At 40.0% G+C, this 18,751-nt stretch overlaps 2 protein-coding genes across 2 annotated transcripts; one reads left to right on the forward strand and one right to left on the reverse strand.

The window, feature by feature from the left end:
* The first annotated feature begins 3,338 nt into the window (after window positions 1–3,338).
* Window positions 3,339–5,054, forward strand: LOC103418252 (SWR1 complex subunit 6). Its single transcript, XM_008356390.4, has 4 exons — window positions 3,339–3,813; window positions 3,920–4,019; window positions 4,366–4,472; window positions 4,560–5,054. Exons 1-4 carry the CDS (start codon window positions 3,709–3,711, stop codon window positions 4,761–4,763), a joined length of 516 nt encoding a protein of 171 aa, XP_008354612.2. The 5' UTR covers window positions 3,339–3,708; the 3' UTR covers window positions 4,764–5,054.
* Window positions 5,055–5,465: 411 nt separating this feature from the next.
* Window positions 5,466–8,208, reverse strand: LOC103418242 (laccase-3-like). The gene is made up of 5 exons (XM_008356381.4): window positions 8,076–8,208; window positions 7,834–7,985; window positions 7,054–7,427; window positions 6,018–6,971; window positions 5,466–5,930 (listed from the first exon to the last, which is right to left on the reverse strand). The coding sequence occupies exons 1-5, from the start codon at window positions 8,169–8,171 to the stop codon at window positions 5,800–5,802; spliced, it is 1,707 nt and encodes a 568-aa protein (XP_008354603.3). The 5' UTR covers window positions 8,172–8,208; the 3' UTR covers window positions 5,466–5,799.
* Window positions 8,209–18,751: the final 10,543 nt, after the last annotated feature.

The following is an 18,751-nucleotide window of genomic DNA, read 5'->3' on the forward strand; positions in this document are numbered from 1 at the left end:
CAAGGAAGAAAATATCGGTAATATCGGAAATATCGGTAGTCCGAAAACACGGAAATATCGATGGAAATATCGGGATAATATCGATATCGATAAAAATTACATGGAAACCACGGAAATTGTAAGAAAAACTTGGAAATTTTTATTGAAACTTTGCAGGATGTTTATTTAGTCAATTATCTATTAGTTTATCACAAAAAATTGGAAGGAAATGCATTGCATGATGGATTTAACTGATTTAAGTTGATTATACAGCGAGCTGGCAAACACTGTGAGTGTAGAAAATATGTAGTAATTAATGAAAAAAAGATTAAACACACCATAATCATTTATATATAATGATTTACTACAATATTTTACACTTTATACATTGCAGGGTAAGATACATGAGTGATTTAGAATCTTGATGAAACCACCATTACTTTTTATCTTGTCAAAAGTTGTAAAAGTTGTCAAGAGTCAGAGACAGAGAGTCAGAGACAAGGTTATGAATTAAGGAAAACTAATGAAAAGGGCTTGAAAACTTTGAGTTTTAACGATAAGGACAAAATAAATGGTAAAATGAATAGTACCAAGATTGATTTTTTAGTGTAAAAATGTGATTTTTCATTAAAGTGAACAGTACCATGAGTTTTTTGTTAAAGTTCCCTATGAATTATTTGAATGCTTTTTTTTTTCTCACACGCCACCACACACATACACAGAGTCAGAGACTCTCACACGCCACCACACACGCACACAGAGACATTTATAAAATATATGTTTAATTTAAATAGGTTTAAGAATTATGTGGATCGTCGGATTGGTTGAGATTTAATCTCAACCGTCCAATCCAACTTAAGTTTTTCAGTCCTCTCCTCTCCGTCTCTCATTCTGAATCTCTGATTCACAGACACGCACACACATTCTCGAACTCTCTCAAGTCTGAACCCAATCTCATCTCTCTCAGTCTCGACTCCACAGTCGTCGAGACGCCATCGTCATCATCCAAGAGTCACCGCAGAAAAAAGGGGCGCCGTTGTCGTCAGAAGTAAGGAGGCACCGTCGTCGAGATTCTTGCCTCTCCTTCTGTAGAAGTATGAAGGAGGCACCGTCGTCGTCATCCAAGAGTTGTCGACGTTGTTGTTATCCAAGAGTCGCCGCAGAAGATTTGACAACGATTCTGCATCGTATACTGAGTCCAATGGTTTCGATAGTCGCAACTCCTCTCCGGCGAAGCTCCAGGGAGCGGAAGGAACGAAGCAGTCGTAGAAAAAGCAGCCGCCGGAATGAACGATGAGATTTCTGGGTTGATTTCAAAATATAAGGTTTTATTTCGATTTTTTTTTTTGGGTTGATTTCTAGGGTTTGTCAAGATTGGGGTTGAATCTGTTTTGATTGTTTCTTGATCTGCAATTGGAACAAGATTGGGGTTGATTTCTAAATGTCGCGATAATATCGGTAATATCGCGATATTATCGATAATATCGATAATATCGCGATATTATCGATAATATCGATAATATCGCGATATTTTGACGAAAACCTATTGGATGTGTGTGGAAATATCAGACTCCGAAAAAAACGATAATATCGGCGAAATATCGCCGATATTATCGATTTTTTATACCCTGGTTATTGGCACTCCAAAATTCTCATCGTGCACACCAAAATTTCTATATTTACAAAACGAAAAATACACTTGTGAGAAGTGCAAAATAAATCTTTGAACAGCCAATAACAATTCCAAAAATAAAGAGCAAATTAACTCCACATATTCAAAAGAAATTTGATAAACCCTGTGGACTAACAGAAGTAAAATGAAACTTAATTTTGTTGCATCAAGATGAGTGGAATCATGAATTATATTCTTCATGGTCAGAATATATATATGATTAAACAAAGTGCCCTGTTGGATAATTAGTAGAGCCATTCAAAGAAAAAAGCAATTAACTTCTTTGTTCCTAATTACAAAATCTATTAGCATATGTAGGCTTTGATTAAAAGGTTAATAGTTACCAAAATATTCCAGTTGCAATATATAATAATGCATGGAATATCTACGAAGTTTCTAATAAATCCAAAGTCCGTTTCTTTCTCTTCCTCCGTTTTCCTGCACCCAAAACCAGAAAGACGAAAATCTTAATTAAACTCAAGATCTCAAGAGGTCGAAACCACGTTGAGTAACAGTTTCAAAAAGAAAGGATTAAGACGTAAATACTGATAGGAATAACAAAAGGATTAAGACGCAAATTTGCTGTCGAGAAGAGAGAACGACAACTCAAGAAACGCAATACTAGGTGACCCCACGAGTCTCAAAGGGATATTTTTGTCTTTGTGTGAGCTGAAAAAAAATAAGGGATAAGATCAGTGAAAATGGGGACAAATTTGTGAAAACACTACGTTTATGAACAGTAACTCTTTGTTTGGGTTTATAAACAAATTTGCTGTCGAGAAGAGAGAATGACAGCTTAAGAAACGCAAACTAGATGACCCTATACGAGTCTCAAAGGGGCATTTTTGTCAATTCAAAGTGTGAGCTGAAAAAAAATCAACGGAGAAGAACAAGAAAAATGGGGGCAAAATCATCAAAACATTGTGTTTATGAATAGTAACTCTTCGATTGGGTTTTAGTATGTATATAATATAATTTGCATGTATACATAGTGATGTAACATATGCTATTACATGTACAGATACTTCATATCATGCACTCATTTTATATTCTACTTCAACTCAAAACATAAACATAATTAAGCACCTATTCTCGACTCTTTAACAAAGTTTATCATCTTCACTACAAAAGAAATTTTCATTAGCACTTCATAAAAGTCATATCTTATGTTCATTTCTTATGTTTCCATGAGGGAATGACTACACTTTAACAACTGCGTCATAAATTTTTCTGAGTACCAATAATTGTTACTACAATTAAAAAGAGATCCAAATGAAATATATGAACCTTATGATGGAAGTCATCTTGTATTTTGTTTATTTTGCACCTACGTAGGGGATAAATGCTGGTAACCTCTTAAGCTATAACTACCTTGTAATTTCAAAAAGAAATTTTGATCCAGAGTGTGCTGATCAAATATTTGGGTGAATAATTATAAGGAAAACTAATGAAAATGGCTTGAAAACTTTGAGTTTTAACAATAAGAACAAAATAAAGGGTAAAGTGAATACTACCAGGATTGACTTTTTAGTGTAAAAAATGTAGTTTTTCGTTATGAACAGTACCAGAAGTTTTTCGTTAAAGTTCCTATAATTATACAAATTGTTTGGATTTGCTAATATTGGGCTTGTATTACCAATTTCAAGGTCCATTTACAAATCAAAACAAAGAAATTACTTTCTATTGGAGTCCAAGCCCAAAATCTTTCACTTCCTTCCACGCCCTCTCCTCCTCCAGGACCCTCCACTCGCTACAAGTTCCTCCATTGTTGTGCTGTAACTCTCTCTGTCTCTCTCTCTCTGTCTCTCTCATATTCTAGCTGATACAATTGTCTCTGTTTTATCTGATGTATTTCGCGAATTGAGCGACTACCCAAATCTTAATTTCATAAAAGACGACGACTTTTAGCTGAACCACTCACAGTGAGCTCCAGTTAATCCGACCCAGAAAGGTCTTTCTCATTCCAATCTAGCTTTCTTGATCGAAAGCCATCGCTATCGATTTTTCAGCACCAGAATTTTTGAGAAGAAAACTCCTTTCAACTTCCTCCTGCAGCAATGGACGACGATGGGTCCAACCCATTGCGCCGAATGTCGAGTCGAACTCGAAAGGTTGCTTCGAAAATGACTGCTGCCCTCCAGAGCAGTGACAACCGCACGCAGGTATACACACACAAACGTATATATATTTTATAATATTTTGGTGATTTTTTTTCTGTGAATTTGTATAAGTTTATTAGTGTTGATGGGTTATGCTGGTTGGTTTTAGGCTGCCCTTGCTCGGCTTGAAGCTTTGGAAAATGATAATGCTGGTTTGGAGACGGTGGAAGTTAACGACGATGATGAAGCTTCTCTTGACGATGATGATGGTAATTTTTTTATGCAACTTCTCTTTAAACTCTCTGTTCTTGTTGGGTTATTATTTCCTTATTTGTTTTCGAAAACAAGTTATTATCTTGTATTAGGCAGTGGAGACTCTGTTGAATGATTTTGCATCCAAAACCGAAGTGCATTGTGATATCAATATATGCATTTTAAGCTTTTGTGGCTGGGCAATGCGTATTAAGTTATTAGCTATGGTGTACAAGTATGGCCATCAAATGGTATGTAAGAGCAGAAGAGATTCGTGATCAACCTCTCTCTCCCTCTCTCTCGTCACTTGAAGTTATTTCAGTGAGTGGTCTATCGAAGTAACAATTTGAATTGCTGCTGCAGTGTTTATAACAAAGAAGCAGTCTAAGGGCACCAAGCGTAAAACCCGGCAGGCAAAAGCTCTTGAGGCCAAGAAGGCCCCAAGAACGTTCCTTGAGCTTCTGCATGAGGTAACAGGGATTTTGCTGCACGTATTTTTTTAGGATTTGAATTGCTTTGATGTGTCTTTCCTTACATAATTTTTCTCATGGAAACAGGCAAATCTCGACTCCTTGCCTCCTCATGTTCCTTCTTATCTGAAGGCAGCAGTGGGACCACCAAGCTCTACATCCCGGCGCCATTTCTGCACTGTTTGTGGTTCTGCTGCCACCTACACATGTGTGAGATGTGGGGTGCGATTTTGCTCGGGTCGTTGCCAGAATATACACAATGATACTCGATGTTTGAAGTTTGTTGCCTGATTGGTGAGTGGTTTTAACCAACACATGCAGCTTTAGTGAACTGGATGCTGATTCATGTTGATTATCCATAACTATTGTTTCTATGTTGTTAGTAGTTACCGTAATCTTGTTTATATTGACATTTTGGTTTTAGTCTCCCTGAGAAGTAGGTGTACCATCGTTTACGCTAACATTTTGTTCTAAGGCAAACGGCTCTAAAAAGAAACAAAGAAAGAAAAAACCAAATTTATCCAGCTGTGGTTAATTGAATTTTTTCTCTTGCAATCAAAGAAATTGCATCTCTTCACTAAATACCATATGCTTCGCATATCATGTGTCTTTCCTGCTTTTTTCTTTTTATTGTTTGATAATAGATTATGGAGGATTAGTCAACTTGGTTATGATCTTCATGTTAGGAGTTGAGTTCGCTGTAAGAGTTGCAGTGGTTTATTTCTATAACGGTTTTATGTAGACTGGACGGTGCGCCCTTTGGGGAAGTTGGCACCATCTCACAACATATAAGCTAGGTTTATCTTATGTCATGTTTCCTTCATATTTTGAGCTATCAACTGATCATCTGAAAGCCGGTGTTGAGAGCATGAATCCCGCATCGGGAAAAGAAGGGACCTTGCATGTGCTTATAAGTAATTGGGTTATTCCCCAAACTATCATTTGGTTTTATGGTGGAACCTCAACTTCTTCAGCCGGACTGAATAAGATATGTATTCTGAACTGTTCAAATCTAAAATTCCTTTCCTTGAATTTGGGAACATAACATGACAACGTAGCTGCTTGTTGGAGCACTGTCCAACTCTTGACTCGATACTGGAAAAGAAATCACAATGGGAACTCATTGACAAATTCAACCTAACAAAACGACAACAACAAAGCCATATCCCACTAAGTGGGATCGGCTGTATGAATCTTAGAACATCATTACGCTTGGTTTTGCGCCAAATTCAACCTAATACATAATAATCTAAGAATGCAATAGAACAACAAGTATTTCAATTTCTATAGGGAAATCCAACTACTAGTGTGATCTTCTGCTGATAATTTAGCATCGCGGTAGATCTGCTGGAGGAGGAATTACAGACTGTAGTGGTCCGTTTCCGTTCCCGACTAGAAAAGCCATTGCCAAACCCAGGAAGAGATGTGCATCTAAGTGACAATGCATCAGCCAGACACCTATTTGGATTAAGAAGTGAAAAAACATCAAAATAGTGTACAAAAATAAGTTAGAAGAAAGCTTATGATACGAGATTAGCATGTTACCTGGATTATCAGCCTTAAATCGAATAGCTACCCATCCTCCTGGAGGTGTTCCGATGGTATTCCTCTGTGGCGGGTCCATGAGGTTGAATTTCGCTGGATCTGTTCTGGGGTTGTAGTTTCCAAATCCTGATCCAATCACATAGAAATGGTACCCATGAAGATGCATAGGGTGGTCCTCAGTTGTCACAATACTGGTGTCCTGAAGCACTATTTGTACATTAGCACCATACTTCAACTTGTAGAGCTTAGTTCCACGACGAGGTGACCATAGTCCCCGGGGCACATTTCCGGTATAATTGAATTGCACAGGAGGAACAGGTGGAAAGTCTGTGGTGAAGACACCAGGTACACCACTGTAGGCGGCTTGCATTAAGGAGGTGCTTCTTGGGAATACAAAGGAAACATTGTTCATGCTAGCTGCAAAGCGGGTGTTATTTGGTCCTTGACACCGAGGGCTGTTAGGAACTGTGCAGTTATTCAGTCCTAAACCCACAATGAAATACAGGTTCTCGTCAATCTGTGTGGGGACTTTGACCTGGGATGGGCTCTTTAGCTGAGCAGTGAATGCAGTAGAAGTTGCTGTGTCGTTGTAAGCTGGCAACCTAGGCAGTAGTGGTGCTAAAGGTTTGCCGTTCTTTGAACAAGCAGCATTCTTGTACTCAAGGATGGCAGTGGTGGTGGTATTGTCGAAGGGCGCATTCTGGGCAGTCTGATAGGCACGAGCAGCCACGTAGTAGCGAGCAGGGGGCTGATTAGCAGTAACCAGAACATCGGTTGTTTGGCCAGGCCCTAGCATGATAACTCTGGTTGTGAAAGGTTTTGTGTAAGCTGCATCAGCGCTCACAACAGTCAGTTGGTGGTTGGCAACAGTAAAGAAGAGTTCTTGATTGAGTGCAGAGTTGACGACTCTCAGGAGAAGTGACTCGCCCGATTCAACTGGAATTCGAATGGTTTCTGCATTGCCATGTTTCCTTATGTCAACACATTGTACATCATTTTATTTTTGCATATTCAAGCAAAGTGGATTTTAGCAAACCTTGTTTGGAACATCTGTAAAGATCACCAGGCAGGCCATTAATGGTGTATGCATCAGAGACATTGGGTGCTCCTCCTGTGAAAGCCGCAAGCCTCTGGACATCGAGGGGGTTTCGATCAAACCATTCCCCAAGAAGAAGGGGAACTTCTCGTTTCGGCATTGGGAAGGGGTAGGGAGAACCCAATCTAGGGTAGATGATGAGGGCTCCGTAGACAGTGGCTCTAAGCCATCTGCTGTGAGCATGCCACCACAAAGTGCCCTCTTGGTCTGTGATTGTGAACCTGTATGTGTAAGTAGCTCCTGGCTGGATAGGGCATTGTGTGACGTATTCAGGACCATCTGCCCATGGATTTCTCTGCTGCTTCAGTCCATGCCTGAAAGATATAGAAGAATAAGCACTGGAAAAACCTGGGGCGAACACTAGACAGATAGATAGACATTAAGCCGTGTATAAACCATGATTTGGTGCCCAATCTCGATACAATACTTGATCGTCAAAGCATTGTACTCCCGAGTTAGCGCCAACCCTCTTTGTTTGTCAGATATAGGTTGGACCAGAGCCTTATTAAGTCGTACCCAGTGCACAAGGCTCCCGCTTTACGCAGGGTCTGAGAGAGGTGAATGTTGGCTAGCCTTACCCCCATTTATGGAGAGGCTGCTCTCAAGTCTCGAACCCGAGACCTACCGCTCATGGGCGAAGGCATTTGCCATCGCACCAAGTGCGACCTCTTAGCAACAGCAGAAAATTCAAAAGAATCGTAAACTATGATGAAAGAATACCAGTGGATGGTGATATTGTATTTTGCTCTGTTGGTAACTTTGACGGCAATGGAATCTCCATTTCTGACTTCCAAAGTTGGTCCCGGGAACTGACCATTCACCGTGATTGTGGTGTGGGTTCTGCACAGCCTCCTCACCGGCTTTGCTTCAACCTATTTCGAAATTTCCACACAAATCTAAGGCGTTATGAATACGAATATACAAATATGAAGATGACTGTATACGAATGAATGAATACATACTACGAATTCATGGAAGTGATCTTCTGCAGCAGAGAAAGAAGCTAAGAAAGTGAGGAAGGCAAGGCCAAGCAGAAGGGTAAATGTGGAAGCCTCCATTGCCTTGTGAATTAACTTGCAGTAGCAGCAGTGGTGGTGGTGTGAGCTTAGACTTGTGAGGGAGGACCTATTTATATATTTCTGGATTTAGCGGGAAGGGGAAGAACAAATATTAATTAATTAATTGATTTTTAATTTTATATTTGGAGGGATTGCCCATGTAAATTAGGTTTGTAGGTCAAATTGGACACTTAAGATCTTTGGGACATATTAGTCCAACCATAAAGGGAATTGGTTCACCCACTATGCCCTCTTCAACCAAGTCTTAAACAAATGGAGATTCTATGCTTTGAGCATGTCAATTCCTTGTGACTCTCAAGGGATAGAGAGTTACGCTTTACTTGATGTGAACAATCGAAAAGCTCGATGGTCGGAAAATGTTAACTATTGACCGTCAAGTGTACCTTTATGCCAGATCCTAAATTTAGACCATTTATTTAGACTGACATAAACAAACAACGTAATATGATAGACTGTATGTAATACGAGAAATGATCATTGTCGTTCTTGTTTCATCATCTCCATGCATGGAAAGTGAATCACACTACCACTTGTCCATCATCTATCTTGCCTTGTGGACCAAGACACTTTCAAGCATTCTAAATTTTCTCATTCACCCATTTTTTGGTATTTTTCTTGTATTATTCAAACCTATAAATTAAATAGGGAGAGTTAAAGGGGGTTGAATTTTGGGTTGATTTGGTAGGGAGGAAGAAGAAGAAAGGAATAATTTTTGTTGCATTAGTTGACTAATTTTTTCCGTTATGAAATTGATGCAACAAAATTCATGAAATTGATGCAACAAAATTCCACCTTTGGAATTCCATGGACCTAACAAGTTTCCTACCCTTATCACCTCCCCCATCTTCACTCAATAATTTCAATCCTCCTGCTCAATTATTCGAACCCATATTTCTTTATTATTTTTAAATTAGTATTATTAAGGAGAGTCGGTTGAGGTGGTTTGGACACATGAATCGAAGACATACAAATGTTTTAGTTAGAAGATGCAGTTGTGAGACGGAGGTTAGGGCAATAGGGGTCGAGGAAGACCTAGAAAGACTTTGAATGAGACTTTAACAAAAGATATAGAATACTTGGAGCTAACAGAAGACATCGCAAGACCGAGCGCATCGTCGTTCTATGATTCATAGAGCCATCCCCACTTAGTGGGATAAAGTTTGGTTGTTCTCGTTGTAAGGGAGGGAGGATTCGAACTTACTGCAATATTTTACGGAACGGGGAAGTTTTGAACCCGAGATACATAAGTGAAAACCCAAAACCCTATCTACTAGGATATTGGACCACATGCGATTCGAATCCATATTTCGTATCTCCATAAAATTTCCCAAAACGTATTCTACGGATGATTACCGTACAAAACAAAAGGGTTGAACAAGATACCCCGAAGTGTCACTCATTAGCTGAAAACCTTAGTTCTTCTTGAGTAAACCATTGATTCCCATGTTTATTAAAATAAGATTTGTTAGTTAACCAACAAGGATTAAAAGTAATAAGTTCCAAAAGCAAAGTAGGATCACACTAACACCTGTGAACAGCTTCACGAAGTTTGGATATTCTTTGATGATTTCTCTTTCAAAGTGTTTAGTGTTTGTTTAAACATTAATCAAGGCACTAATTAGCATGATGAGTAGTTAATCTTGTGTATTTCTTAATGATTTCAAATGAAGTAGGTTCTCTCCAGATTTTGTTGTAGAAGAGAGGATATCTGTCTTGGATGCTCCCAGTCAATTAGAAAAATTCAGAAGAGATGTATTAGGTAGCCTGCCAACTGACTTTGGAGCAATCAAATCATCTATGATTTTTTTCGGTTCCTAATCCTAATCTTAGAAACTTAGACTATGACATGACAAATAATACATTTACTCACGTTGCGATTCCATTGTCGTTTATGAGATTTGAACTCACAGCCTCCAAAGTTTAAATCGGAATACCACTAGATTGAAGACATGTTTGAAAATGTTTTTATAATAGGAATTGTTATTAGCATACCAAAAATTTCATTTGACACTCCAAACCTTTTATAATTAAAAAGAAAAATACACTTGCGAGGAGTGTAGAATGAGATTTTTGGAATGCTAATAACAATTCCCTTTATAATAACTAAAAACGCTGTCAGATCTTCAAACGCTTCTAACCAAGTTTGGCGTAAAAAGTTAAAAGTGCTTATGGGTTCAAAAAAGCACTTGACAAGTGCTTCCTAGAACTGGAAGCACCTGCTATGCCTTCAAAGTGCTTTTTCAAGAAGCGCTTGCACTTATATTAAAAATTGCAATATATTTTTTGTTGATGCACAAAATCAGTGAGGACTTTGGTACAACAGAAAGTGTTAAGTTTGTGACCTTCGCTAGATTGCTCCAGTCACTAGTGTGGATAAGTATATAAATAGATAGAGACAGGGAAGCAAACACAAGATGTACGTGATTCACCCAGATTGGCTACGTCCACGAAGTAAAGGAGTTTTCATTAATTGTGAAGGGTTTACATAAGTACATAGGTTCAAGCTCTGCTTTTGTGAGTATTAGTGAATGATTTAGTACAAATGACATTAGGAAATATTGTGAGAGAATGATCTCTATTTATAGAAGAGAGTTTCTAGTTTCATTCTGACATTGACACGTATTGTGTTGTGATTGGCTTCTGATGTTGACACGTGTCGCGCTATAATTGGCTTCTGATGTCGACATGTGTCACACTGTAATTGGCTTCCTAGTTGGAGGGAAACTCTTCTAGGCCCTTGACGGTATAACGTTGACCGGTGCTCAGTAGTTTCGGGATTGGTCAAGTATGGTACAAACAATACTCCCCTAAGTTCCCGAGTAAAGGAAGCTCCTCGGTTGGGGACTTCCAAAATCCAAGCCATTGAGTAATCACGAAACTTCTTAGTACCAAAGTGTGGTATCATTTTCACTTGCCTTATCTGTCTCATATGTAGATGTGGCATTTTCTCTAAAAGTACTTTTCCTTCATCCAGGGGTGGTATCTTTAACCGATGAAGATGCACAAGGTAATGTATCAATTTCACTTGAAGTTTACTTATAGTTTCGGGCTTGGTCAAGTGCAATACAAACCCTATAGTAGGAGTCCCCCAAGTCGCCGAGCTAGAAGATTTGCCGAATGAGGTAACAGACAAGGTAAGCAATCAGACTTCTAAGCAAGCAACTTGGATCGGAGGTTCAACTTCAGCTTCCGGTTGATTGTTCTCCTTCTCCTTGTGTCGTAAACAGTAACAAGGATAAGGAGAAGCAAATGGAGAAGAGATGATATGAGATACTTTTTCTTTTGAAGAAATAACTTTCTACATGCTTATTCTTGAGCTGGGCTGGAGGGTTTTCTGGTTTCCTCCAGAGTATAAAGCCGACTCAAGAATTTGAGGGTCAAAACAAGTCCATCAAATCTAGAGTAAGTTCGACCTTGATGATATGTGATATTTTTGCTATTGACAAAGTAGCAGATGTATCGACACGTGTTCTGTTACGCTTGTCTCCACATGCTTCCTTGTATCCTTCTCACTTGCCCTATCTATTCCTCAGACAGATATGGTATCTTCTCTGGAAGCATAAGATGTTAAAGATGAGTATCGAGAGCAATGCCAGGTAAGTAATCAGGCAAAGGGTTCTAGGCAGTCAGTTCCTGACTGGAAGCTTGATTCCAAATGCTGACTGATTGCTCTCTTTCTCATTGTCTTGCAGGTAAAAACAATGCCAAAGAAAAAGACAAGGAAAAAACATGATATGGGATACTTTTGCTTTTAACCCTGATGATATAAGATACTCTTGCTCCGGTGTGGCTTGTTTGCAGAGGTATTATCCGGAGGAAAAGAAGCTGAGTATTTCGAGATACTCTGCTAAAAGTGCCCTTTTGGATATGAAGAAAAGTTGAACATTTTTTTTTATTTGCAGGTCTGCCTGGCTGTGGAAGATAGAGGTCGACATATATAGGAGTCTCCCTAACAACAAGTAATAGTGCTATTCCTTTACCCTTCTTGGTCATAACAATGTAGTGGGAGCTGCAAGCTTCACGTGTTTTAACTTTGTCAGAGCACTTTGAAAAGTGGCTTGTGGCATCTGGAAAGCTGATGTTGCGTGTGAAGATTGCAGACAAGTCTTATCCAAGGAAATCTGGCTCTCGAGGTTCGGAGAGCGGTGCCTCTTCGATTTTTGAACAAGCAATCTTGTCGGGGATCTGGCTCTCGAGATTCAGATAATGGTGCCTCTTCGATTTTTGAGAAAGCAATCCTGTTGGGAGTCTGACTCTTGAGATTCGGAGAGTAGTGTCTCTTTGATTTTTGATAAAGTAATCCTGTTGGGAGTCTGACTCTTGAGATTCGGAGAGTAGTGTCTCTTCGATTTTTGAGAAAGTAATCCTGTTGGGAGTTTAACTCTTGAGATTCGGATAGCAGTGTCTCTTCGATTTTTGAGAAAGTAATCCTGTTGGGAGTCTGGCTTTCGAGATTCGGATGGCGGTGCATCTTCGATTTTTAAGCACGTAATCTTGTTGGGAGTCTGGCTCTCGAGATTCGGAGAGCGATGCCTCTTCGATTTTTGAGCAAGCAATCTTGTTGGGAGTGTTTTCTCGAATGTGAGTAAAGGTTGGGCATTTTTACCATTCTGCCTTGCCACGGAGCACGGAGGTTGACACATATTGGGACTTTATAGTTATCAAGCAGTGGTGCTGTTCCTTTACCCTTGTGGGTAATAGTATGGTAGCTGGACCTTTAAAATTGATATGTCTAACCTTTGTCAGAGATCTTTGGCAAAGTTATTTGTGGTACCCGAGGAGCTGATGTTGCTTGTGGAAAGTGCTGCCTCTTCGGAATCCGGAGAATGGTGCCTCTTCGATTTTTGAACCAATGGCCCTGTAGCCCTTTCTTTTATAAGGGTACCAATTGTGTGTAAGAAGTACATTCAGAGAGTTATTACTTGTAGGAATTTTCCCCTTACTTCAAAGATTTATTGCACCTCATTTCTCCTTCATCATTTCTGATAATGTCTGGCCCATTCGACCGTCGTTTTGACTTGAACTTTGGTGAAGAGGCAGCCATGCCTTCTCAAAACAATATATGGCGCTCATCATTCTTATCCCCTACTAGTCCTCTTACCGTTGGGGACTTTATGATGAAGAATGATATGACCGCTGCGGTGGTGGCCAGGAACCTTCTCACTCCTAAAGATAACAGACTATTTTCTAAACGGTATGATGAGTTGGCTGTTAAGGATTATCTGGCTCTCAGTGTTCAATGTGCAGGTTCTGTGTCTAATATGGCCCAACGCTTATTTGCTCAAACCCGCCAAGTTGAGTCATTGGCAGCTGAAGTGATAAGTCTCAAACAGGAGATCAGATGGCTCAAGCATGAGAATAAACAGTTGCGCATGCTTGCACATGACTATGCTACAAACATGAAGAGGAAGCTCGACCAGCTGCAGGAATCTGATGGTCAGATTTTACTTGATCATCAGAGGTTTGTGGGTTTGTTCCAAAGACATTTATTGTCTTCGTCTTCTGGAGTTGTACCGCATAATGAAGCTCCAAATGATCAACCTTTGGTGCCTCATCCTTCTGGGGTTCTGACTAGTATTGAGGCTCCGAATAATCACCCTCTGGTGCCTCCTCTTTCTGGATCTCTGCCGACTACTGAGACTTCTCCTGAGCAACCTTTGTGAAGGCTCTCTCTTGTTTGTTTATTTTGATTCATGTATATGTACATATTTGTAACTTATCAAAGATATCAATAAACAAGTTTTGCTTCATTTCAACGTATTGTGTTAAATGCACAAATGCCTTCTTCACTAAGTTCTTTAAATTTTTCCTTTTGTTGAAGCTTGTATGTTGAAGCTTTGTGAGTGAAGCATGTAGGTTGAGGTAGTGCTCCCTTAATTTCTTAAGTGAGGAAAACTTCTCGTTTGGAGACTTGAAAAATCCAAGTCACTAAGTGGTCGTGAGACTTCCGAGTATCAAAGTGCAGTAGCATATGGTAGGAGTCCCCCAAGTCTCCGGTTGAGGGAGTTGACAAATGAGGCATTTCCTTCTAATTTCTGAATTTTTTCGATTTTTTTTTTCGAATTTTTGAATTTTTGAATTTTAAAAAATAAATAAATATATATATATATTAAAACTTTGTAGGTGAAGTTTTGGTGTTGAAGCTTTGTAGGTGAAGCTTTGAGGTTGAAGCTTTGTTGGGTACCATGAATTAATTTTGCTTCATACTATCTTGATCAAGATAGTGTGAAGCTTTTGTGTTGAAGCTTTGTAGGTGAAGCTTTTGTGGTGGGGGAAGCTTTTGTGGGTGAAGCTTTTGTTGGTGAAGCTTTTATGGGTGAAGCTTTTGTAGGTGAAGTTTTTGTGGTTGGTGAAGCTTTTGTGGTGGGTGAAGCTTTTGTGGGTGAAGCTTTTGTTGGTGAAACTTTTATGGGTGAAGCTATTGTGGGTGAAGCTTTTGTAGGTGAAGCTTTGGAGTTGAAGCTTTGTAGGTGAAGTTTTGGAGTTGAAACTTTTGTTGGGTACCATGAATTGATTTTGCTTCATACTATCTTGATCAAGATAGTGTGAAGCTTTTGAGAATTTGTAGTTGTCCTCCATTGATGAAGCTTTGTTGAATTTCCCTTTTTTTTGGGGGGGGGGAGAAACTAGAAATTTGAAAATATGGGAGAGACAACATATACAAATTTTGCTTCCACACTGTTGAGCAAGAGATTGTGATGCAAGTTACACCTTGTAATAGGCGAAGGTTTGGATGAACCATATAAATTGAATTTGCTTCGAACAGTCTTGAATTTGCTTCAAAGGTTTGAGAATTGTAGTTGTCCTCCATTGATGAAGCTTTTGTTGGCACCATAAATTGGTTTTGTTTCGCACTGTCTTGATCAAGAGTGTGTGAAGTTTTTGAGAATTGTGGTTGAACTCCTTTGATGAAGCTTTTGTTGGCACCATAAATTGGCTTTGCTTCACACTGTCTTGATCAAGAGTGTGTGAAGCTTTTGAGATCTGTGGTTGCCCTCCATTGATAAAGCTCTTGTTGTCACTATAAATTCGTTTTGCTTCACACTGTCTTGATCAAGAGTGTGTGAAGCTTTTGAGAATTATGGTTGAACTCCTTTGATGAAGCTCTTGTTGGCACCATAAATTGGTTTTGCTTCACACTGTCTTGATCAAGAATGTGTGAAGTTTTTGAGAATTGTGGTTGAACTCTTTTGATGAAGCTCTTGTTGGCACCATAAATTGGTTTTGCTTCACACTGTCTTGATCAAGAGTGTGTGAAGCTTTTGAGAATTGTGGTTGAACTCTTTTGATGAAGCTCTTGTTGGCATCATAAATTGGTTTTGCTTCACACTGTCTTAATCAAGAGTGTGTGAAGCTTTCTACGAGTTGTAGTGTTTGCATTGTTACAGATGGGAAATGTCTGAAGCAGATGCAAGAGGGCTGAATAGTTTGATCTTCGTATGCCATGCACTGAAGTTGTTGTTAACTTGCAATAAGACTTTGTTGGTGACTATAACTCTTGTTGGGCATAAGTGCTCCCCTAGTTGAGTTGTCAAGCTTGAGGGTTTTTTATTATTTGTGAATGCTAGGAGTTCACATGTACAAGTTGTACCACTCGTCTTCTGGTAGGTGGAATGAATGGTGAGTTGCTTTCATCACTTGGTTGGTGGTACGAAGATGAGTTCCTTCTTCACCTGGTTGGTGGCATGAGTGGCAAGTTACCAAATGATATTAGAGTACGGGTTGTACATTTCATCACCTGGTTGGTGGCATGAAGGAGAGTACGGGTTGTACATTTTATCACCTGGTTGGTGGCATGAAGATGAGTTCCTTCTTCACCTGGTTGGTGGCATGAGTGGCAAGTTGCCAAATGATATTAGAGTACGGGTTGTACATTTCATCACCTGGTTGGTGGCACGAAGATGAGTTCCTTCTTCATCTGGTTGGTGGCATGAGTGGCAAGTTGCCAAATAATATTAGAGTATGGGTTGTACATTTCATCACCTGGTTGGTGGCACGAAGATGAGTTCCTTCTTCACCTGGTCGGTGGCATGAGTGGCAAGTTGCCAAATGATATTAGAGTACGGGTTGTACATTTCATCACCTGGTTGGTGGCATAAAGATGAGTTCTTTCTTCACCTGGTTGGTGGCATGAAAATGAGTTCCTTCTTCACATTTCATCACCTGGTTGGTGAGAATAAGGGAAAGGTGTCGAGGCACATTGTAGCAAGTGTCGAAGACACAAAGTATATTGAACCCTTTCGACGCACAGTTGGCTTATGTATGGATGTGTTGGAATGTATGATGTTTATGTATGAATGTGTTGGAATGTATAATATTTATGTATGAATGTGTTGGAATGTATGATGTTTATGTTGATTGATATGAGTGATGTTTATGAATGTTTTGCTATGCATGAAGGGATCTATGTTTTTGATATGTGAACCATGTTGGTTATAACACTTAGTTTCACACACTTTGTGTCAAAGTATGCATGTTGAAGCTCTGAGTTGGAGTATAAGGGTAGGTCAACGTAGACTAAGTGTTCCAGTGCTAGGAACGCAAAATACTCAGAAGAAATTGTCTGAATTCCCTCTTCTTTAAATATTTGCCGAATGGCTTGTGTGACAAAAGATCTCAAGCGGTTGAGAGTCAAAACATTTGTAATGTGTATGCCTTCTTATAATAGCATTTCCTTAAGTACCTAGTCCTTCACTTTGAAAGAGTGAGGCTTGGCCCCATAGTCATAATAGTCGACGGTACGTTCACCCCTGGTTGTCTTGATACGAACTTTTATCCCTCTTGTTGTAATGGGCTTGCTGAGAGTAAAAATCCTTCCTCTTACCAAGAGACAGATATGTTTGGTGACTTAGCGAGTAGCTAAATGAGGCAGGAGATGATGCAATGGGTGTCTGATGGCCAAGATTTCCTTACTTGGTAGAACTTGACTTCCACTTCCCACTTGTTGATAGGGGTTAATCATATGGGGGTTCCCTTGGTATATCCTTGCTTCGGCAGAGGCGTGGTTGTAAGCCTATGCCATCACCTCAGAGTAAGTCTTCCAGTGTTGGCATTGATTATATACTTGAAGAAACAATCATGTAGGCCTGTCGTGAGGCCTTGAGGGCGGTCTTGTCATCTGCCTCAACGCAACGAGAATACTTATGGATAAAGCGACCAGCATACTCTCATAGTGACTCGTCCGGCTTCTGGCGAATAATGTACAAGTCATCTGTAGAATGCAAGTGATCGGTCTGGAAGATGTGTTGAGAAACAAACAGTTTCCTCAGTTCCTCAAATGAGTCTATTGTCTCAGGTGGAAGACGGCAATACCAGCTTAAAGCTCCGTCAGAGAGGGTGGAGGGGAAGAGAAGACATCGCTCTTCGTCGATATGCATCCGATATGCCATGGTGGACTCAAAGAGGTTAAGGTGTTCAATTGGGTCCTCCCTTCCAGTGTATAGTTGTAAACCAAGCTTTTGTTTTATATTTGCTTGAAGGGGGTGTCGAGGATCCTCCTTGTGAGAGAGCCAGGCCTAGGTTGGTTCCAGTCAGGTATCTCAGCCTGACGTTCGGCCTTCAACTTGTTTACTTCTTCAAGGAGCTGTAGGACAAGGGGGTCCTGAGTGGAGCCATGTACCACTGGAATTTTCTTTCGTAAGTCTTCATCACCTCTTTGAAGTAGGAAAGTTTGAGCAAGGGCATGTGGTTTTTTCTTGGACTCGTCATACTGACTTCTAGGGCGAGTATGTCGGAATACCTCAGAGTCTCATGTACCTTTATGTTCCTCTGGGACCTGTTGTTGCTTCCCTAGATTAGTAGCGGGCCTGGGTCGTAAGAGGGGACCGAGTCTTTTAGAAACCCTTGGGTCATTGATCTTCGAGCATATGTGGAGAGGATTCTCTCGACGTTGCTTTAGGAAGTCTCGGCAGTCACAATAAACGGCTTTCGATCATTCCAACCCTTCTACAATGAGGTGTCTTCCTCTACTTCTCCTGCTTCGGGTCGAAGCATCTGGGTTGAGATAAGTCTCATGTTGATCAATGTTTTGATGATTAGCTCGTTTCTCATCAGGGATACCCATGTCAAAAGAAGGTGACCCTCCGTGTTGGGGGTACCCAGATGATGGTTGATGTCCATAGGGGCAACGAGCTCCCGTGTTTGAGTACGCCTAGTTTCGTGGAGCGTCTCAAAAATGTTCTCATACTACTCCTGGAGGACCTCATTTTTCATTGCTATCTTGTTGTTCTGAGCTTCTAGCTCATCGACTTTAGCTTGAAGAGCAACCCTTTTTCCTTCATTCTTTCGTTGTTTCGCACTAGATGCAAGAAGGGTGTCATTCTGTGTGCTGTGACTTCCTTCGCTCCCCATGTTGGAGAGGGATGCCTGGTCAAAAGAGAGTGTACGAATGGTGGAAACCAGCTTGGCAAAGCTGAAGAGAGTGGGAATAAGTGTCGTTCCCACAAACGACGCCAAATGTTGATGCACAAAATCAGTGAGGACTTTGGTACAACAGAAAGTGTTAAGTTTGTAACATTTGCTAGATTGCTCCGGTCACTAGTGTGGATAAGTAAGTATGT

Source organism: Malus domestica, chromosome 03 (assembly GCF_042453785.1).
Source record: "Malus domestica chromosome 03, GDT2T_hap1".
NCBI lineage: Eukaryota > Viridiplantae > Streptophyta > Magnoliopsida > Rosales > Rosaceae > Malus > Malus domestica.

Bases quoted from the DNA above. Each gene is read 5' to 3' on its own strand.
- LOC103418252 (XM_008356390.4), top strand. From the start codon at position 3,709: ATGGACGACGATGGGTCCAACCCATTGCGCCGAATGTCGAGTCGAACT. The intron at 3,814-3,919 runs GTATACACACAC...GGTTGGTTTTAG, and splicing joins GCAGTGACAACCGCACGCAG to GCTGCCCTTGCTCGGCTTGA. The intron at 4,020-4,365 runs GTAATTTTTTTA...TTGCTGCTGCAG, and splicing joins TTCTCTTGACGATGATGATG to TGTTTATAACAAAGAAGCAG.
- LOC103418242 (XM_008356381.4), bottom strand. From the start codon at position 8,171: ATGGAGGCTTCCACATTTACCCTTCTGCTTGGCCTTGCCTTCCTCACT. The intron at 7,986-8,075 runs GTATGTATTCAT...ATTTCGAAATAG, and splicing joins ATCACTTCCATGAATTCGTA to GTTGAAGCAAAGCCGGTGAG. The intron at 5,931-6,017 runs GTAACATGCTAA...TAATCCAAATAG, and splicing joins ATTTAAGGCTGATAATCCAG to GTGTCTGGCTGATGCATTGT.